The sequence below is a fragment of the Pimephales promelas genome, chromosome 16 (assembly GCF_988280905.1).
Source record: "Pimephales promelas chromosome 16, fPimPro1.hap1.1, whole genome shotgun sequence".
In the NCBI taxonomy this organism is placed as follows: domain Eukaryota; kingdom Metazoa; phylum Chordata; class Actinopteri; order Cypriniformes; family Leuciscidae; genus Pimephales; species Pimephales promelas.
In genome coordinates, this window is record NC_142784.1 from 24,983,647 (window position 1) to 25,005,122 (window position 21,476).

At 36.7% G+C, this 21,476-nt stretch overlaps 4 protein-coding genes across 5 annotated transcripts in view; 2 read left to right on the forward strand and 2 right to left on the reverse strand.

The window, feature by feature from the left end:
* Nucleotides 1-8,558, forward strand: part of esamb (endothelial cell adhesion molecule b) — a 35,540-nt gene extending 26,982 nt beyond the window's left edge. For both annotated transcript variants that reach the window (XM_089121295.1, XM_089121294.1), the window contains 5 exons: nucleotides 287-488; nucleotides 566-721; nucleotides 5,681-5,803; nucleotides 5,894-6,023; nucleotides 7,442-8,558. In XM_089121295.1, the coding sequence (XP_088977421.1) occupies nucleotides 287-488; nucleotides 566-721; nucleotides 5,681-5,803; nucleotides 5,894-6,023; nucleotides 7,442-7,901 (1,071 nt within the window). In that variant the 3' untranslated portion in view covers nucleotides 7,902-8,558. The remainder of the gene's footprint in view (nucleotides 1-286; nucleotides 489-565; nucleotides 722-5,680; nucleotides 5,804-5,893; nucleotides 6,024-7,441) is intronic.
* A 1,955-nt stretch (nucleotides 8,559-10,513) lies between these two features.
* On the reverse strand, nucleotides 10,514-14,709 carry acad8 (acyl-CoA dehydrogenase family, member 8). The gene is made up of 11 exons (XM_039686064.2): nucleotides 14,557-14,709; nucleotides 13,702-13,802; nucleotides 13,441-13,610; nucleotides 13,211-13,320; nucleotides 12,898-12,974; nucleotides 12,683-12,820; nucleotides 12,406-12,541; nucleotides 12,209-12,306; nucleotides 11,956-12,108; nucleotides 11,765-11,867; nucleotides 10,514-11,150 (listed from the first exon to the last, which is right to left on the reverse strand). The coding sequence occupies exons 1-11, from the start codon at nucleotides 14,672-14,674 to the stop codon at nucleotides 11,095-11,097; spliced, it is 1,260 nt and encodes a 419-aa protein (XP_039541998.2). The 5' UTR covers nucleotides 14,675-14,709; the 3' UTR covers nucleotides 10,514-11,094.
* A 12-nt stretch (nucleotides 14,710-14,721) lies between these two features.
* On the forward strand, nucleotides 14,722-17,851 carry thyn1 (thymocyte nuclear protein 1). Its single transcript, XM_039686067.2, has 7 exons — nucleotides 14,722-14,988; nucleotides 15,079-15,278; nucleotides 15,925-15,993; nucleotides 16,076-16,168; nucleotides 16,369-16,464; nucleotides 16,549-16,699; nucleotides 16,883-17,851. The coding sequence occupies exons 1-7, from the start codon at nucleotides 14,940-14,942 to the stop codon at nucleotides 16,927-16,929; spliced, it is 705 nt and encodes a 234-aa protein (XP_039542001.2). The 5' UTR covers nucleotides 14,722-14,939; the 3' UTR covers nucleotides 16,930-17,851.
* Nucleotides 17,167-21,292, reverse strand: vps26b (VPS26, retromer complex component B). Its single transcript, XM_039686065.2, has 6 exons — nucleotides 20,793-21,292; nucleotides 20,565-20,721; nucleotides 20,208-20,372; nucleotides 18,892-19,067; nucleotides 18,277-18,419; nucleotides 17,167-18,182 (listed from the first exon to the last, which is right to left on the reverse strand). Exons 1-6 carry the CDS (start codon nucleotides 21,013-21,015, stop codon nucleotides 18,051-18,053), a joined length of 996 nt encoding a protein of 331 aa, XP_039541999.1. The 5' UTR covers nucleotides 21,016-21,292; the 3' UTR covers nucleotides 17,167-18,050.
* Nucleotides 21,293-21,476: the final 184 nt, after the last annotated feature.

Genomic DNA, 21,476 nt, shown 5'->3' on the forward strand with positions numbered 1-21,476 from the left:
GAGCCACTTTAAGAGATAGTCAAAAGCACATTTGCCTGGATTGCTTGTGGTCAAATGCTCATATTTTGACACTGTCTTGAAAGACAGATGTTTCATGTCCGACAAATGGATTGGCTCGAACAGGGCACCTTTCATGGCTTCCAAAGTCTTGTCTTATGCTCACCTTACTGTACATGAACGCATCCTACGAAATATCTGATTGGTTCAGACAACCAATAGGCAAATGTGTAATATTGCAGAAGCCTAGTTGCTTGTTAAAGTGTCTCTGTGTGCTTTTGCACTACAGGTTATCTCCTACTCCTCTGGACAGATTGGCATCGGTCATCCTGACTTTCGTAAACGGGTGGGTTTTTCCATGTCTATGCCTTCTGCCAATCTGTCCATCTACATCAACAACACACAGGAGTCCGACTCCGGGCGTTACGCCTGCAATGTCGTCATCCCAGGAGCTATAGGCCTGTTAGGTGAACTACACCTCAATGTTAAAGGTACGTTGACAAAATGTAATGTTTTTACTAGCATATTTAACTGTCTATCTCATGATTTCTTTCTCTGTTTGTTGCAGTTCCTCCATCCCCGCCCGTATGCTCTATGACAGGAAAACCTGTACTGAGTGGCAACGTAACGCTGAGCTGTAAATCCAGCTACGGGAAACCTGTTCCTCAGTACAAATGGACCAAAGCAGCTCCTCTCTCTGAGGTCTTCTTCTCTCCCATGCAAAGTGAGTCTCCTGCATCTGTATGAATGTCATTGTTTGCATTTAATCTGAGAACAAAATCAAGAGGTTCTTCATCTACTAAGGACAAATTCACTGAAAGGTGTTAAATTTGCTGTATGGATTGATATATGTTTGAATGGTTGAAATGTGGTTAATTAGAGATGGTGCACTACCATTCAAAATTTTGGGGCTGGTAAGATTGTGTAATGTTTTTTAAAAAAAAAAATATGTTATGCTCAAGACTGCATTTATTAAATCAAAAATATAGTCATTTTGTGAAATGATGTTACAATTTAAAATGTTTTAATATATTTTAAAATGAATGCTGAATAAAAACATTAATTTAAGTCATTACACTTTAGCAAACCACAAAAAACTAGCATAATTGTGCAGTAAAAATACAATTGATCACTGGATGTAAAATTAAAGGATTAACATTGATAATATCGTTACCTCAAGATCATCCGGTCATCAACAATTATGTAATTCAGAATTTAATTTAATAAGGAATTATATCGTGTTGCAAAATTAAAGAAGTTGTAATAGAAACTCATTCAGGGTACAAATTATTTGTTATGCCGTATTAAAATGATTTATCAATAAACAAGTTCTACTTGCCACACACACATAAGTGTGTAAACAAAAAGAATTATAATGCTGTTCATTTATGACTTCAATTTATAGACCAACTTCGAGGGCTAATTCACCATGTGATCCCTCAGGAATCATGAGTTTACATGCTGTACAAATCAGTCAACCGGTTTAGACTTTATGTAGTTACTTGTTAGCAGCGGACATTTGGAGTAAAAACCAGTTTCAAAATTCATGTTATTTGAGTGTGTAATTGATGTTGCAGAACAAAACTTGAAAGTCTCTTCAAATAATGTTAACCACATTGCTTATTTTACTCCATACTGCAAATTAAAAAAACACTATTTTAAAAACCCATGAGTCATGACACTCAAATGCTAATTCTATTTTGTTTTAGTGTTTCAAAGTGAACAAAAGAAATTAATACTTTTTTCAGTAAGGATGCATTAAATTGATAAAGTTACCAAATCAGCATATTGGAATGATTTCTGAGGCATCACGTGACACTAAAGACTGATGAAAATTCAGCCATCGCAGGAATAAAATACATTTTAAACATGTAAAATTGTAATGATACTTTACATATTTACTGTATTTTGATCAAATAAATGCAGCTTTTGGTGAGCATAAGACTTTTAAAAAAAATCATACTGACCCCAAACGTGTGAACAGTAGTGTATGACTGTATTATTGTAGTACTATCACGAGGGGCTGTTTTTCTCTGTACTTGATGAGAGAGGAAGAGCACAGGCATCATTTATCACAGGTTTATCATGTCTCCCTCTCATTGGCCTGAGGTGGAAATCGCTTTGTTATGCAGAGAGACACATTCCCATCAGCTTCTGAACACAACAGGTCTAACCTTGACTGTTTGCCTGAGGAATGTCTTACGTTTCAACAGTGCTGGCACATTCTCTCAAGTATAAAGCATGCATTTTTTAAAGCATGCAACAGTTGCAGAACTAGAAAGAAACATGCGTTTAGTTTCCAATGTGTTTTTCCAAAATATATCATGATGATTTCTGTTGACATGTCAGTTGTGATCAGCACAAATCTTTGGTCGAAAATACACTGCGTGCCAGCTGTTCATGAAAGCAGGCTTATACTTATCAACCATGCAGCAAATTTCCTCCTTGATCCCAGGCACGTGGGTCTCTCCTGACCGGAGAGTCCTAAAGGAGGCGAGGTGCTTGGTAATACTCCCTTCAGGAAAAACAAACGTATCATGTTCTCCTGGTCATCTGTCTTCCTCTCGTCCTCTCTCTGTTACTCTCATCTGCACATTCACAGAGTGGAGGTCCTGCCCCCAGCCTGTGCTTGTACTGGGATACCTGGGTAAGGGAACAGACCCTAGGATAGACAGAACTCCTTTAGAAACACTCTTTAGAGCTACATTAAATGTGCGGTTCACTCTTGCAGTGTTGCTCAGTTTTTTACTGTAATAAAAAAGAAAAACTGCTACTGCTTGCACTACCATTCAAATGTTTTTTTTTTTTAATTAGCGCAATATTTTACTTTTATTCAGCATGGATGCATTAAATTGATCAAAAGGAACAGTCAAGACATTTAAATATTGTGATAATTTTTTTTGTTCAAATAAATGCAGTTATTTTGAACTTCCTGTATTATGGTTTCACAAAAATAAGCAGCACGACTGTTTTAAACATGGAAAATAATAAGAAATGTTTCTTGAGCAGCAAATCAGTATATTAGAATGATTTCTGAAGGATCATGTGAAGACTGGATGCTGAAAATGTAACTTAAATTACAATTTGAAATATTTCTGAATATTACTGCTTTTACTGTATTTTTGACCAAATAAATGCAGCCTTGGTGAGCATAACATCTGAACCAAAACTTTTGAACGGTACTGTAATTTTTAAAAGGGATGGTACTTCAGAGAAATTTTCACAATTATGTAACCTCCCTTTTATGGGACATTGTCATTTGCAGTCTAAATGAATCATGGCTGAATGTGAACCAAATGCTGTTGATAACCTGAAAACTAATTTCACATATTCGTGAGTCCGTTAGTCCACCTTTAAAGGGGTAATGAACTGGCTTTTTAAATTTTATTATATTGTTGTCTGAGGTCAACTTATGATGTTCGCTTGGTTTTTGCATTCAAAAACATAAAAATGAATAAGTAATAGGCTATTTTTTACCCTAGTTGTGAGCCCAGCTCAAAAACGCTCGGTTTTTATGGGCGTCTCGCACTGACGACTTGGAAGTAAACGCCCACTGCTGTTAGTGGATAACAGTTTTGCATATTATAATGAGTTTCAACTCACCCGTCGATGCACGTGGGGGATATTTTTTTGAAAACGTCCAATATTGTAAAATGGCAACCGGAATGATTCGCCCATACATGTTCGACCCAGAGTTCGTGTGTTGCACCATTCCTGTCAGATCAATATAGACGGCACAGCACCGTTCTTTACTCTTAATCGGTCTGCAAATTCAGTCTTGTTTACAAAACAATCCTCAGTGAAATGAAGCAAAAAGACGGACAATGTTGATCCGGTTTGGTAGGCCATCACGAGGTAGGCCTATGTTATTTAGCTATGCGTGTCATGTGCGAATCGGTGGGCGGGACTAACGGCCGTGTTGAAGTAGGCGTTGATCTTCTTCTGCAGGGGTGGTCTTTTATCCTTTGACGTCATAGTTCCCCTCTTTGAAGAGTCATTTGCTGAGCCTGGTGTCAATAAAAGCTTTTATTGGACTAACAAGGACGTTTTCAGTTCTGAAACTCACACGATATTCTTAAATAAATTAAATAAATAATATGATGACCTCTTAGATGTCAAAAAAACTCAAGGAAAATTTTAATTTCTCAGTTCATCAACCCTTTAAAGATAATGTTATAATAATAATATACGAAGTGATATATGATATAATCTTTGTTATATCATTGTTAAAATATTGTCAGATATAAATATATAGAAACGTGCCTGTCAGAGTTCGAATCTGGCTAGGGTTACTTCCCGATCCCATGCTATATTCTTAATTTCATTTCCTGTCTCATAACTACTATAACTAATAATTCTGTGAAAAACATGCAATGCTCATACACTATTTTGATAACCTTCACAGAATGAAGTTTGTCAACAAAGACCGCAAAAAGGACAAAAACAACAAAAAAAGCTTAGCATATATATAAATATACCTAAGCATTTTTAGCAATCAGCCATTTGTATCAATGTGTGTCAGTGAGATTAGAGTCATTCAATATCCCAAGCATATCAGTCTAAAAGCATATCAAACATCATCCTACCCCTACCCCTTTCATCTTTTTTTGTTCCCTCCCATTTTTGAAATTATGAATCATGTGGTTCTGTACTATTTGTGTATTTTGTTAGAGAGCAAAAATCAGTCCTGTGTCTTGTTATTTGTTAGAAACATCACGTCCTGATGAATCTTTGAATGAATGGTTTTTATGAACTTACCATTGAAGAGTACATTTTATGAAGCCAATCATTTTAAGTGACACTTCATTAGTATAAAAGTGCCTGTAAAATCTGTGAAGCCCAAACTCCGGTCCCTGGGCGTCTGTCCTGGGCTCTGGGTCACTGAGGAATTTGAGTTTGGCTGCTCATCACGGCTGGCCAGCCAGTGTGGACAGAAGCTACAGCAGCAGATGGTCCCACTGCACTTTCTGCCAACGCTATCGAGAATAATGGCCAAAATGTAATGTTTGTTCACTGTGTTTGTGGTTTTAACTTCCCATCCTTCTTGCCACTGACATGCAGTGTAAATAGGAATAGTATTTAATATAATATAATATAATTTTGATTTAAAGCTCATTTGTATTATTATTATTACCGTTATTATTAATAATAATAATAATAATAATTGTACATGCAGCTGCCACACACAAATGTAATTCGATTGCAATTATAATATTTTAGTATTTTATTTATTATTATTTATTGCAAAACTCTGCAGCGCTTTTCAATGTCTCTATCCATGATATTAATCCATAATAGAATGATGATTGGATGAGGGATGGATGTATGAATATCTACCTACAGATGCACAAACAATATCAAACTATGCAAATAAAAACATTTGCACTTCTGTCACTTCTGTCACAACAGTACGAAAATGGTAGGTCCTAGAAAAATACTTTAAGTGTTCATTTGTAGCAGAGATGTGTATGTTGCTTGTGTAAAAAAAAACTTAATCTTAACCTAATTATTTTTTAATTAATTGAGCCAAAACCAAAATGCGTTAGGTTGTGCCCCGCTCTCCCCTACCTTGCGCATAGGGATCTCACAACAGCCAGAAGATAGACATGGAGTGGTGAACTCTATTAGAAACACTTATTTGATGTTCATTGATGAAAGATTGAATGTTGAATTCTGTTTTCAGATGAGAGGCAGGGCACCCTTCGACTTAGCAACCTCACCAAAAGCATGTCCGGCAAGTATATTTGCCGTGCCAGCAACACGGCTGGAACTGACAGCTGCCACATCAATCTTGAGGTCTCCACCCGTAAGTATCGGTCACAAAGGTTGATGTCACATTTAATATTGCCAATTTCCACACTCTCTATATTTGTAACTGTTCCTCGTGTGGCCGCAGCTAACAATGTTTGGGTCATCGCGGGGGCAACGGTGGGGTCTGTGGTGGGTCTGATGGCTCTCGTCTTATTCCTGATCTTTATCCTGAGGAGAAATCATGACACTGAGGATGAGATAGCTAATGATATCAAGTAAGAGCCAGTCTTATATTTCTTCATAATACAGTGCCGGACTGAAACAGAATACTTTTACATAATATCTCTACTTAAGTATATATTTATCAGAGTGTTTTTATTGTATTTACATTCCAAAGTGTAAAATCAAACTTTTTTTACTTGACGACAATCTGTATAATCTGTTTTTATAATTTTTCACCACATATTTACCCAAATTAGTTTTCCCTCTTTTTAATATATATATATATATATATATATATATATTATTTCACTTGTTTGTACACTTGAATTATCAGTAACGTAAATTGATAATTTAGTACATTGAAGTTTAAACTTTTGATATAGTGAATAATAAGTTTTGGTGATTAATAGGTTTGCTCAATACACATTAAATGTCTGCACTAATATTTTATTAGTGCTAAATAACGAGTAGTCTGATTAATGCTGGCTAGAATACATTTTTGTATTTTTTCTAGTGCAAATATTTAATCGCGATTAATCACATTAATCTCGTAGTTAACTCGCGATTAATCGCACATTTTTATCTATTCTAAATGTCTCTTGATTTCTTTTTCCTCACATTATTTTTTCTCATTTTAATGCTCTTATCAACATGGAAAAGTGGATCGGCTTTCTTTGTGCAAATGTTTTTTTATTGAAAACACCATTGGCATATACTGTGCTCAAATTCACTCTAACATTCTCACTTGGAGCAAATAATCTCTGATATTGACGAGAGGGCGCAGAATTTGCATCATCTCTGTGTGTGTGTGTGCTTGGCAATCAAGTGGTATTTCAGACTGGACGTGCTGCGATGATGATAGCTCAGTTCACAACGAAAAAACACAGATTACTTTGGTCTTGTCAACTGAACAATTTTGCAACTTTTTATTAAAGTAAACTTTCCATTCAGAATCTTATTGGCATCCATTTCGGCGTCTCGCACTCGTCATCCACTCAAAACGTAACGTTGACCAACTATTTGGCCGAGTCGCAAGCACAAACATGTTGTTTTGTTTCCGGTCAAGCTAGATCTGCTTGCGCTTTGGTCAACAAAGCAACAAAACATCTTCCTCACGCAGCGCAAGCCATTGAAATGAATGGGTTTCATAGCGCAGCGCCAAGCATGTCGCATCCTGTTGCAAAAGCATATGAACAAAAACTACAAAGTTTGCTAGGCAAAAAAAAAAACAGCTAATCGCGCGATAAAAAAATTTGATACCGTTAAAATGGGTTTGCGTTAATGCTGTTAATAACACGTTAAACTGACAGCCCTAATTTTTCTCAAGTAAATTTCAAAAAGAAAAGTATTTTTACTGGAGTAATATTTTATATGACGGTATCTGTTCTTGATTCGTGTACTTTCGTACACCACTGTCATAATGCTACGGATTAGACGTGTGTATTACGGTATCTGCTTTCCATTGCTTTAGGGAAGACGCACAGGCCCCGAAACGCGTCTCCTGGGCTAAAAGTGGCACAGGATCAGACATCATATCAAAGAATGGCACATTGTCCTCCATAGCCACCTGCCCTCCTGCACAGGACCCTCAACATCCACTCCAAAACAACCATTACCCATACCCCCCAGGTGCCTTGGACACCGCCTCCATCCTCACCACCTCCGGAAGCACAGCCACTTACCACCTCCGCCCAGGGGATCCCAACCCACTCCACGGCCTGCCCGGATACAACGTCAGCAGCACACCCAATCACACGCTCCGCCACCATCGCCATCTCAGTCCCGACAGCTCGTCCACTCACAGGACTGAGGGACCACAGCCACAGGCCCCGTGCCCACTCAACATGCCTATGAACACCGCTACTTTGTCCCGCATGGGGGCGGTGCCAGTCATGGTGCCCACCCAGAACCACGCAGGGTCACTGGTGTAATGTGCTAAAGATTTACAAAACTTATGAGCTAGAGTCTCTAAAGATAGCAAAATTTGTCTTAGTTTTTATACAGAATGAAGTTCAGTCAAATATAGTTATCTGTCAAAAACACCTTTGTTTTATAAAGTATTGTTTTTTACTGAGCGTAATTTGTGTTTTGATGTGTTCTCGTCATCTTTTCAAATCGTTACACTGACCAAGAACAGTATTTTTCATTTATTTAGCCTAGTCAACTTTACAGTGTTATTACACATTGAAATACCTGATGTTATGAAGGGATGCAGATGTCACTGATGATGTTCCACTGTTTATAACAGTTGTGTTTATGGATCAGATTCATCCAGTTATTTAGTCATTCTAGGTATTAGTTCAATAGATCACAAATATTTTGCATCGGCTGTTATTGTGCCTCTCGTGCCTCCGTTTCTCTCAGGAGTTTTCTTTTTTTTTTTACTGTCAAACAGTTGACCGATTTGTAAAGATGAGCAGTGCTTTTATTTTCATATTTCAAAATTTCTGGCCGTTCAGAGGAATTGATCATTTCAGTGAGAGAAAAGGGATGACTTAATGGAAAAGTAAAATGAATGCCCATGAAAATGCTGTCTTAAAAATGTCTTATGATTTAGAGTTTGAAACAAATAAATGGCAGAAACTGCCGTGCTTGTTTACTGGAGTAAGATGGACTCTTAGTTATGATTTGATCATGTACTGTAAGTTACATGGAAGTGGTACATTTATTAATTCATGTGTACGTGATAAAATATGAAAAACTAGCCTTGTGGTTTAATGACTTGAATATTGGAAGCAATGTATTATTTTTTTGATAGTTTGATATGTTTGTTAATGCGGAATGTTATTCTCTGTGCAATTAATGATGTGGTTGTCTGCTCTGTTGGGCCTTTCTCACTCATTTTGTTCATTTTAAATTGGTATAATATAGAATTGAAAGCTTTATGATCCTGTAACTATCCACATGATCGAAGGAGAGAGGTAAGACAAAGGCTTGGAGTGGAGGTCACTTACCATAATGTTCAGCTTATTAAACCAATACAAAATTGCATTGTAAAACATTGTTCAAAGTTTTATATTACAGTTGATTAAAAAAAGCATAGCATTTGATTTACCCTGTTAAACTGTATTAACAAACTTAATTTTGGCTGCAGCATTTTTTTTAACTTGCTTTGTGTGCAAGAGGGCACAGGTTGAGATGCTGGACGAGCAACCAGTTTGTAAAATAACCATAACAAAATTGTCTTTTTCTTGTTAACACCATCGGAAACAACATTTCTTTGGGAGTAAGTGTAAAAACCTTTGTTAAGAAGAACATTGGTTGTCTTAGTTATGGAATAGGTGACTTTCATTGGTGGCTTTTCTAACCATTTTTATGAAAAAAAAAAAATGGCGGTGAAAAGCAGAAACATTTAGACACACCTTCATGCCTCCTTTTTTTGCAAGCACAGTCTGGATATTGTTGAGCTTTCTGTTAGTCAGAGCCAGCCAGTTATGAGCTGTTCCTTATATCAACACAATATTAAATGCATATTGGCGTTTGGTCACATTCTAATATGCTGATTGGCTGCATCTTTCATGACTAGAAAAGAACAGAATTTATTTGAAATATGAATCTTTTGCAACATTATACATGTCTTTACTGTTACTTGTGACAATTTAATGCATATTTTAAAGCCTACCCTTACTCTTGTAGTGTAAGTTATTTCAGGTGCGCCCAACCCTGCTCCTGCCGATCGACTGCCCTGCACAGTTCATCTTCAACCCTAATCAAACACACCTGAAGCACCAAAGGTCTTCTGGATCACTTGAAAATTAAAGTCATGAAGGTAAGATCTTAGGGATTTTTGAACGAACCACTTAAATCTTCCCGGTCTACTGACATTTGTTATGAGATCCGCTTCATACATTACAGTGGTCAAGTCATGATAAATTTCGTTAACTCTACGTTACAATACGCAAATCCACTTCACCGGCTAATTACAAAGCTAACGTTACCTCAAAACCTGAAGTTTTTAACACAAACTTCTAAATATCTGTGCTTCTTTCTCTTGCGCATTAGGTCATCATATGTTTTCAGCCACTTTTCTCTATTGTATGAGTTATTTAAATCGATCACTAAAACTCATGTCTAATTTGTGTTTCAGATCAGCGAACCGGTTCTCTAATATTGCACAACCTGTCAGATGCTTTGCTACCACCTACACATGTAAAGCGTCTAATGAGCTCGGTCAGGCAGTGTGCAGCGTGCAGTATAACCCTCAGAGTGACCTGTGAGTACCACACACACATTCCTCTGACATCACTGAATACTAACATCACATGCTGTTCTACTCTAAGATGCAGGAAGAAGTGAAGCTGTAATTGGTGGAGTTTTGATGGGAACATTCCTCGTTCTTCTGCTGATTGGTACGATAATAGTTTCCTACATCACCTGGAACAGTGAGAAGCACATCTAGAAAACATAATATTATTATTATTTTTTTTTTTTGCATCTCTATGCTTGTTTAATTTTTGAGCCTCACATTGATAAACTCACATTGATAAGACATACAAAAACAGATTTTCAGATAAAAATCCAAAGTTTTTTTTTTTTTGAAAGATTCAACAAAGGTTTTTTTTATTGCACAGGAAGCACAAGACAGTTTGTTTGAGACACAACAGTCATTAAAAAAAAATAAAAAATAACATGAGGATCAGATATACTCTGTAATGAGAACAAACATTATAAAGCCACAGTTGAATTGTGACCTGATCTTCTGTGCTTTGAAAACTATCTCACAAAGAAAGCTGTCTGTGATAAAAAAAGTGTTAAATATTGAATTAATCTTTCTACATAGATTGACAGATTTTATCACAATTATATTAGATTTCAACTAGTGTTTCAGTAACTTGTAAATGCTGAATGCATTGACGTTTGCCATGTGTTTTCTCTTCAAATATAGTCTTGTAACCTTCCAGAATTTTTACCATAAACAAACTAAATTTGTCAGTTTTGTTATTATAAACTTTAATCTGGATTTACTAATTCATGCGTTTAAGGCATAAACTTTCTGAACATTCCACTTAAAATACAGTCGACAGAATCAAAATCAACAGATAATAGAGTGTGAAAGATCAGTAATCTCTATAGTCACATGTAGAATATATAGTCCTGTTTATGAATCCATTCCATTCATGAACATCATGATTCAGTGAGCAAACTTCTCGCAATGATCATCCTCATCACTTCATTAGTACCTAAACAAAAGAAAAAACTATGTTAAATGAAAAGTGAACATGAAAACAATACTGCATTCAACCCAATCCCACATAGAACAATAATAAATTATAAAAAGATTTATGTATTAGTATGCAACATTAACACAGATACATTTTTAGATACATTACAGCTACTACTAAATGATAACACTTTATTTTAGTGTCCTTGTTACACATGTAGTTACTGTCACAAATCGCAATAACCATCAGTTATAGATAATTACATGTGAAAGAGAGCAGTATGCCAGCCAGGAAGTACTCTGATACTTTGTTTCCACCAAAAAAGAACAGGTTCGGAACTGGAGCTGGTTCAACTTGCGAACCTGTTTGTTTTTCCACTGACTAGAGAGCCCAGTGAGCGACGTTGTTGCGTCACTGTGTACGTCACCAAACGTTTTTGAATGGTTCTGGTCCAGCAAAGAGTTGGTACAGTTTGACGATTTAAGAAAATAAAAGTCAGGGCTATTATTTGAAGTTTTACGATACATGTAGCTAATTAATATTATTCAGTACTTAAATCTATAATTACACTGTAACAAGGACATCTTAAAATAAAGTTTGTTTATTTTTTTAATAAAAAAAAAAGTCATTACCCTCCAATATCTGATGTACTCTAATGTCTCTGACATACTGCTGCACTGCATAGTCCTTTAGGTAACCATAACCTCCATGCATCTGTAAGGCCTGGTTACATATCTGAAAGAGATGATCACAAAAGACTTACGAACACATTTGTGTTACGACAGCACTCAGGTGACGGAGCAATGTGTGTGTGTACACTTACTGAAAAACACTCATCTGTAACGAAGAGCTTGGCCATTGAGCAGAGTGAGACCGCGTCCGGTCGGCCCTCCTGTAGAGCCACCGCCGCTTGACGCACCAGCAGCCGAGAGGCGACCAGCTTAGTGGCCATCTCAGCCAGCTTAAACTGCAGGAACTGAACACGGGCAACCGTTACACCTTTCTGTTTCTGATTTAAACTAGACGTCTGATTGAGACCTATTAGAAAGATCAGTGCGAGACAATTCAGCTGGTACCTGGCTGTTCGAAAGTGTTTCTCCAAACTGTTTACGCACACACATGTGATCCCGAGCCAGAATCACAGATGCGTGAGCTGCTCCAAGAGAGCAAGAAGCTGTGGGTACAAGAGCACTTCCATTAAACAGTCACCAAAAAGGCTTAAAATAAATAGGATATCAAAAAGGTTTCAAATCAAAGTGATGAAACAATTCACCAATATTAATTCTGCCTCCGTTTAGGCCTTTCATGGCAATGCTGAAGCCCTCCCCCTCTGCTCCAAGCCGATTGGTTACTGGGACAGCGCAGTCCTCAAATATCACGGCTCGGGTTGGCTGCGAGTTCCATCCTACCTGCAGTTTATAAATAAATAACTAAATTCTGCCACCTGCTGGACAACCTTTAACACTCTTTTGAAAGTCACTTGTTCTATACTGTGTTTCTCACAGTGGTACCTCCAGGACACCCCAATTTAGACTGAAAACATCCATTACCTTCTTCTCTTTTTTGCCAAAGCTGAGTCCAGGGGTTTCTTTTTCAACCACCAGGCAGGAGATCCCCTTAGGTCCCTTCCCACCTGTCCTGCACATGACCACATAAACATCTGTGTCTCCACCTCCACTGATGAACGCCTGACGGGAGACATGGAAAATGAGATGGGAAGCTGCATGGAGATTTTTGACAATGTCTCAATCCTTTCTTCATGTACCTTGGTGCCATTCAGAATATAATGATCTCCTTGGAGCTTCGCACTGGTTAAAAGAGAAGCAGCATCACTCCCGCTACCTGGAGAAGAAAAAGAAAAAAAGGTTAGAAATATGACATTTTTATATATATATGAAATCTTTTGCATCTGAACTCTTCATATATATATATATAATCTATATACGTGTACGTTTCTACGTTTTTCATCTTATATTTACTTTTCATTTAATTTTGAATTAAGTCATTTTGGTTAAGGATAACATAACACTGATATAGACTACAAAGAAATACAGAAAAATGGTTCTCACAGAACTTACCAGGTTCTGTGAGACAGTATGAGGCGAATTTCTCCATAGAGCAGAGATCAGGACAGTATTTCTCCCTCTGCTCCTTGTTTCCAAATGTATCTATCATCCAGGCGCACATGCTATGAAAACACAACCCATAAACACTATGTAAAACAACACTATGCATAAACAACTTTAACTTATTTTATAAGTAAGCTAGTAGAGACATTTATAGTGCATGTATGGCAGGGCAGACTCACTTGTGAATACTGATATAAGCTGTAGTGCTGACACAGCCTGTGGATAAAGCCTCAAATATGATAGAGGTGTCCAGACGAGAGAGTCCAGAGCCCCCAACATCAGGGTTCACGTAAATCCCACCAAATCCCAGCTGGGCGGCTTTCTTCATGGCATCCATGGGAAATATTTCCTAAGTGAAAATATAAATTGTGTTTAAATGTACAGTAAGGTTTAAGCGTGACATATAAACAATAACCAATATTTTCAGATGTTCAGGTTACCTTTTGGTCCCACTCCGCCATATGTGGTGCCATCTCATTGGCAGCAAAGTCAAATGCCACCTTCTGAAACTCTTTCTGTTCATCAGAGAGACCTATAGAGGCTGTGGAAATAATGCGGTGTATATATATATATATATATAAGAACGTGTGTAGTTGGTAATTGTGTAGTTTATGTACTGTATGTATTACCAGCAGCATCTTTTGTAATGAGATACATAACCAGCACGGATCAAAGGAAACGACATCTGATATGAGCCAATCAGCTGCGCTCGATACCCAACCCACCCCCAAATATGATTGGTTGAGCGAATTAAAAGCAATCTAATGACGATCGAACTTTTCAAATTTGCATCTATCTGCAATTAAAATGTTACAACACAGCTAAATATCATTAACAAAATGTGTTTGTACATTTAACATATTTCTGTACAATTTCAGTAAACTGTCAATGTTTAAACTCCAAGAACACTGACGTTTAATGATGCATTATATTGACTCAACAAACCTGCCCAAGTGAGTTTACTAAACAACAACAAAGAAAAAAGTTAATTAAAATTGAATGCACTACACTTCAGTTAAATTACACAGTATAGATCTCCTTTTAAATCATTCAATCTGTGACAGGGACCATCGACAGAGGTTCAAAAGCATACATTTACACCAAATTTGACATATAATCAAAAAAGCGAATAAACTGATTAAAATAGGCATTATCTATTCTAGCTCAATAAAAAAGGTATTTGTTGAAACGTGATACAGTAACGTTACATCAGTCCTAAATGACTGACTGCTTGTGTGGTTGTCTCTCAAAGAACATTGATATTATTATCACGGTCTTTAAATAATTTGACTTACGATCAATGCACGCCGATATTCCTCGTCTGTGTACACTGTTAAATATTAAACTGCGACTTCTAACGATGCTATAGGTGCCCAATCGGACACCTCTTACGAATGCCCTAGCCGCCGCCATGTTGGTTGAGTGACGTAATCAATCGCCGCGGTGATGATGGGTAATGAAGTTCTAAACAGACTGTTTTATAACTTAGTTTGAAAAGTTTTTAGATTTAAGTTGCTAGCCGTTTTTAAAATGTTTTTTTTTAAATACATTACCTTCTGAGTTGGATAGTTTTTAATTAAAAGCAGACTAAATTTCAACCGCGTCTCCAGACTGCCAGGGCGCTGTTTTATGATATCACGAGTGTGCTTGATTTCCTCGCTTACTTTGCACGTGAAACATGCCACCCAAGAAAACAACACGAAGCAGCTCCAAATCTAATAAACACAGTAAGTAACTTTAATCTGCTTAATGCATCGTGTTATAGTTTTATGCGCGACAAGTCATCACTTTAAATACTTAATTACTTCTTGTTTAAGCTGATGCAGACCCAGACGCCCAACACAATAAGGAGTCTGGTGATGTTGCACAACTCAAAACTGGCAAAAGAAAAAGGTCAGCAGCAGTAAAAAATGATGTGGAGAAAAATAAAAATGATGACGCATGCAAAGCATCTTACAGTCACTGGCTTATGAAGTCTGAACCTGAGAGTCGAATTGAAAATGGAGTGGACGTGAAGGTAAATCTCTTATTATTATTATTATTATTATTAAAAATAATAGTTATCATTAAGCTAACTCCAACAATAACAATACAGTATTACAGAGAACTACAAAAATATATATATTTTCCTTTGGTAAATCATAATTATGGCATACAAAGTCATAATGTGAGATAACGTCTCCACTTTAGTTTTAACTTATAAATCTTATATAATTTCTACTTTCTATCACAATTATGATTTAGTATCTCATATTTTGACGTTTGATGCCATAATTAGGGCCTATGACTTATCTCATTATGACTTAGTATCTCATTTCTACTTTTTATGTCGGTTCTAACATGATACTGATCTCGCGTACATCACACTATACAATGCCATACATATTGTTGCATTTTTGCATTGTGTGATCATGATTGTGACATACGATAGTGTGACAAAAAAATTGTTCTTATGTGTTGGGAGTGTACAATAATCTAGAAAGAAAAAAAAATACAGTTTGTTTAAAAAAAATCAGTAATGAGGGATATTTTAAAAGCTTTTTTTTATCAGAAAAATACTTTTTAAGTGATGTTAATAGGTGAATGTAAACCTAATTAAACAACTGAGATGTGAAGTGGTCTTAGCCCTAGAGCATAACATAATATCTTGTCAACTCCAACAGTTTGGAATTGAGGACCTAAAAGCCCTTCCCAACCAAACGGGATGCTGGGATGGAGTGAGGAATTATCAGGTAGACTGTGATTTAATATTATGTTTATCAAGAAGCACATGCAGAACAATCACTTATTTATGCTGAAGACTTTTCCCCTCAGGCACGTAATTTCATGAGAGATATGAAGGTGGACCAGCAGGCCTTCTTTTACCACAGTAACTGCAAAGAACCAGGCATCGCTGGCCTCATGAAGGTGAGGACTCACTCCAATGGAAGCGTAACATTTTAACCACATACATGAGTATTGTATTAGTTTATTTTGTTTACCTATTTACCTTTGTTTTGTTTTAGAATTTGAAAGACGATAAAGATATGGTTTGATAAGTGCGTAAACCAAAAAAGTGGAATTTCATTTTAACCCTGTACGAACGCGGTATAAATTATTTCTTACAGATTGTAAAGGAGGCTTATGTAGACCATACGCAATTTGACAAGAAAGATGTTCATTACGACCCCTCCAGCAAAGCAGACAACCCGAAATGGAGTATGGTGTGTCGTTTTAACACAGACCACAAAAAGACATAATATTTCTATTTTTGCCATCAAAACTGACCACCGATTAAATCTGTATAGGTGGATGTTCAGTTTGAAAGGATGACCAAGCGTTTCATCTCTCTGGCTGAGCTGAAGAGATATCACTTGCAACACAAAGCTAAGGGTGGCCCTCTGAAAGATATGGCTCTCTTCACCAGGGCAAGACTATCAGTTCAGCCCCTCACTGCAGGTTGCTTATATTTAATACACACAAAACCAGCTCATTTATTGTTATGCATAATAATCTTAAAAATAACTAAAGTTAAATATAAATTATGTAAATTAAATTCACATTATAAAAAATAATACTACTTGTAAAAAGTAGCTTTAATATAATTAGCTTATAATTGATGTAATTTTGCCTTATTTTCAGAGGAATTTGACTTTGTCCTGAGTTTGGAGAATGAAGATCCAATATGAAGATCATGAAAGTTTTTTTCTCCCACCTTACGATTCTCTCTTCTTTAAAACTTGAAGTTTTATAGTCAGTTATTTCTTTATGTTACCTATTTTGATGTGACCAAATGAGTAAATAAAACACTCCAAGTATTTTGTTATTAAAATATTTTTTGCCTCCTTCAGACCACTTCATAATACAGATTTCTCTTCAGTTATCACAGGTTTTTTAATTTTGAAGACAAAAAAGTGGAATCATCATGGATGCAGAGGTTAGTAAATTTTATTACAATAGGGCTGATTAAATGTGCATTTTGCAGAAGGTTTTTTTTTTTTTGTACGATTAAACAAATATTTAGTAATACAATAACATGCACATGTAAGAATAGAAAAGTCACTTTAAAAATGGGTTGCAAACAATCACATAAAAGATTTTCCCTAACACAGCATTTAAATGCACGTTTGGGAATACTGGAACTGTGCTGCCGACGTGATGATAATTGATTCATTTTAATAGGAAATAAACACTTAAGATGACAGAAAATCAAAAAAAGATTTTTCAACAGTAAAAATATTCATGTAAAAGGCATTGCCTTGTAAAAGTTAGTTGACAAGATGTTCCCTTGTACATTTCTATGGAGGTTTTCATTTGTAATGGTTCTAACTGACAGAATAATACTGTGCAGAAGTACATGAAGCGCTAGATTTATAACACAAAAGATCACAGTAAATCTCATTTTGGGCTCGATTAACAGCACAAAGTATAGAAGCTAGATTCTGACTTTTCAGTGCACTGGACTTGAGCAAAGTTGAGCATTACAAGAGGAATGTATTGAAGCTCACAAGTCAGAATAGAACAGAATGAAATCATTGGCCAACACATGAAAAGATCAATCCTGGCATTTTAAAACTTTTGGTCACTATTGTGTAACGAAAAGCTACGCAGTATCGGAAAGAGAAATAAAAAAGTAATCTTCTAATCTATACACATTTAAGTAGTTGGACTGCTTTTTACAAGCTTGATTCTCATTTTTGTTCTCGGCAAAACGTCACCCGTCACATTAATTCCTTCAAGACTTATAAAACATTATTTAGACGTAACAAGGTTCGTTTAAACTGATGAGGGAACGTACGTCGCCTTATGTTTAGTTATTCTCCTCTTTGGCTTGTGCTGATGCAGTTTCAGTGTGTGATCCTTCGAACCTCTGGGAAGCTATGGTGGCCTGTTGGGACATACTTCTCCTCACAATATCTCCTTTCCTCCAGAGTGTGATCTCCTATTGGGAATGAAATCGAAAAATGAAATTTTACTCGTACTTCTAGACGGATGGAAGAAATGTGTAATATGTTCCATTATGTGTGATCCCGGACCTGTTGTTTGAAGTATCGTCGCTCTTCTTCATCTATAAGCACTAGGTTCAGGTAGTAACGCACAGAGAACTTCTTGTTGACGTCCCTCATGGTGGGGGTCAACTCATATCCAGCGAGAAATAAGCGGATGGGGATTGACTCGCCTGGAAAGAATAACAGAGCAAAGCCATACCCTTGTTAAATGGATACTCCACTTTTTTTGGAAATAGGCTCATTTTACCACTCCCCCAGAGTTAAACAGTTGAGTTTTACCGTTTTCGAATCCATTCAGACGATTTTCTGATATTTAGAAGAATATCAGTAGCCATACAGTTTCTGGTCTCATTGACTTCCATAGTAGGAAAAAATATTCTATGGAAGTCAATGAGACCAGAAACTGTCTGGTTACTGATATTCTTCTAAATATCAGAAAATTGGCTGAATACATTGGAAAACGGTAAAACTCGATTGTTTAACTCTGGGGGAGTGGTAAAATGAGCCTATTTCCAAAAAAAAGTGGAGTATCCCTTTAAGTGTATATGAAAATAATTAATTTGATCAAAGTGTTGGAATAGAACCCACAAAAGAGGACTATATATTATCAGAATGTAATACAGATCAAGACTTTGGCTTTACCTCTCACCGGTGCCCCATCCATGATCTCATATTTGGCGATGGTGTCATTTTCGTGGTACACACTGGGTCCGGTTCCAGTTGTTTCCCGTTTTATTATGTCGATTTCCATGTGCTTAATCTTTATCCTTACTAGAAGGAAGTAAATCTTCCCTACGATAACATCCCTCAGATGGTACCTAAACAGGACAGATTTGGAAAATGGAACAGTTAAGAAATAACTTCGCAAATCATTTCTGTACATAATCATTAAAAAAATTTTTTGCATTTGTTTTGCATTGAGACTTTGTAATATATTTATTACAAGCTTATTTGTTCAGCAGAATAGCTGAGAATATTTTAGAATATTTTACTTCATCAGTATGGTACAAAACTAGCATTTGCTATGTGAACAAAAACGTTGAGTGGTCCTGAAAAAAAGAATTGTCACACTTGTTTTATTGTTTACAGTCAAAAAAGGCCGCATTGGAAATTAATGAGAGACGAATTGCTTCTAGTGGAAACGTTTGGTACAGCGCACAAACAAATTCTTACTGAAAGGTCACTTTTTATGGCCTGGTAATAGCAAGCTCTGCTACTTCACTTTGCTTCATAGACAGAGTCTGGAGTGGCATCATTGAAAAGTGTTTTCTTTATCATGAGGGGGCACTTGTCTGAACTGTGAAGTATAAAATCATTGGTTTCCCATAAGCCAATCACATAACGTTTGATTATGCGCCAGCTCAGCCGCATCGAACTAAACCTATAAACACACATGTGATGCGAAAACGAAACCATCTAGCAAAATACCAGAGTGCACATGGCTGTGAACGACTTTTGTAGATTATGTGAAGTAAATCTACGCATCCACGGCACAAGTTCTTAACTAATATTTGACAGTAGAGAAAAACAGGAAAATATTTGCATCAAAATGAACGAATCTTTTTCCGAGTCATTTGGTTCAGAAATGAATGATGTTCGAACAGGAGAGTCACGAACGTACATCACAGAACAGAGCAAGGTGACCATTTGAGCTTATAAAACTTAAACTTTGTTATTTCTTTAAATGAGCGATCGTTTCGTTTGATAAGACCTTTATTCATCGTCTGGAATCGTTTAAAGCCTTTTGAACAGTTTGCACTGAAACTGTCTTTTGGACCAGGAACCGTTTGGTTACCAGTAAAAGTGCATAATATGGAGAAAAATCCTGTAATGTTTTCATCAAAAACCTTAATTTCTTTTCGACTGAAGAAAGAAAGACACGGACATCTTGGAGTAAATTATCAGCAAAAGTTTTTTTTAAAGTGTACTACTCCATGTCATTCAGCATGGATACTTACTTGGATTTGTTGTATTCAAACTCAATATGGAGACAATCTTCAATTCCAACTTCCATCTTGATGGATGAGTTGAGCTCAGAGTATGAGCACAGCGTCTGCACTACAATATCCATCTCTTTACTGATATCATTGAGTCTTCTGCTGATTGTCGCTCGCAGAAAGTATCTAAACAGAACAAAGAAATTCAAGTATATTCTGTTGCTCCAAACAGGACACTACACGCTGTACATATATACGATTTTGTGTAGGGTAATATTTCCCATAATGCTGTTTTGTGTTTACCATCATGATTACAGTTTCACGAAAGGATTTCTGATAGATTTGTAACTTTAGTAAAGAAGCAATTCATAGATTTACCTCAGTTTGACATTCTGGCCAGTGTAGGATTCATAGGGCTTTTCCACATGGGTGAACTCAAAGTCAAAGCTCTGAGACTGTGAAAGCTCACCAGGTCGTGCAAGATCCTTCACCAGTGACACAAACTCATGGTGGTTCCCTCTGTCATAGTACAGCTCTGTGAATCACAGGACATGTTGACATAATGTAAAACACTAGGGCTGTTTCTAAACGTCCATTCAAACTCACCAATCTGCCCGACAAACTCGATTTTGATCCCATAGTGCTCCAGCCTCTTTCCAGGAGTTTTGAGAGTCACATTAACTTTCCCATTTACAGTCTCGCCGTCATAGAATAGGAAATATTTGTCCTTTTTCCCATCTTCGGTCTTGTGCTCAGCTTTCTTCCTGGTCTCGGCGTCATTTAACACGATGTCGATGTCAGCGCTCTGCCCGAAGCCGAAGAAGCTCATGTCTGATGGACGTTTGCTGTCACTGCTGCTCGATCATAGATCACCTGATTGATTGACAGCTGCGCTCAGCTAGCTACAGGTGGCTGCGCGATTCTCTGTCGCTCTGATACCTTTTACCAAGTGGCCTTCAAAACAAGTGCATGCGCTATTTGATTGTTTAATATTCGCGATTAAATCGAAAAATCAATATTGTGAACTCGAAAACAGAAGCATATGTCTGCCTGATTCGCTTATAGTAGCTCAATTCACAGGAGAACAGCCGTCAGGAAGAATTTTTGGCCATAAAACAACTCCCGCACTTCCGGGATCTTCCTCTAGGTGTAATTTCAAAATAAAAGTTTGGATTTATTTCAGAATAAAAGCTTTTTAATTGCAGTTTTTATATTGGGAAACAAGGATGAGATTAATTAATATAAGAATTTCTTTATTATTAAATAACAATAATAAAAGGGAACTGGTTA

Excerpts from the sequence above, each read along its gene's own strand:
- thyn1 (XM_039686067.2), top strand. The coding sequence starts at position 14,940 with ATGCCACCCAAGAAAACAACACGAAGCAGCTCCAAATCTAATAAACAC. Across the intron at positions 16,169-16,368 it reads GCATCGCTGGCCTCATGAAG|ATTGTAAAGGAGGCTTATGT; the intron begins GTGAGGACTCAC and ends TATTTCTTACAG. Across the intron at positions 16,465-16,548 it reads ACAACCCGAAATGGAGTATG|GTGGATGTTCAGTTTGAAAG; the intron begins GTGTGTCGTTTT and ends AAATCTGTATAG.
- vps26b (XM_039686065.2), bottom strand. The coding sequence starts at position 21,015 with ATGAGCTTCTTCGGCTTCGGGCAGAGCGCTGACATCGACATCGTGTTA. Across the intron at positions 20,722-20,792 it reads CGAGTTTGTCGGGCAGATTG|AGCTGTACTATGACAGAGGG; the intron begins GTGAGTTTGAAT and ends TGTGATTCACAG. Across the intron at positions 19,068-20,207 it reads TTTGAATACAACAAATCCAA|GTACCATCTGAGGGATGTTA; the intron begins GTAAGTATCCAT and ends TGTCCTGTTTAG.
- acad8 (XM_039686064.2), bottom strand. The coding sequence starts at position 14,674 with ATGGCGGCGGCTAGGGCATTCGTAAGAGGTGTCCGATTGGGCACCTAT. Across the intron at positions 12,975-13,210 it reads ATACTGTCTCACAGAACCTG|GTAGCGGGAGTGATGCTGCT; the intron begins GTAAGTTCTGTG and ends TTTCTTCTCCAG. Across the intron at positions 12,542-12,682 it reads TTGGCAAAAAAGAGAAGAAG|GTAGGATGGAACTCGCAGCC; the intron begins GTAATGGATGTT and ends TATAAACTGCAG.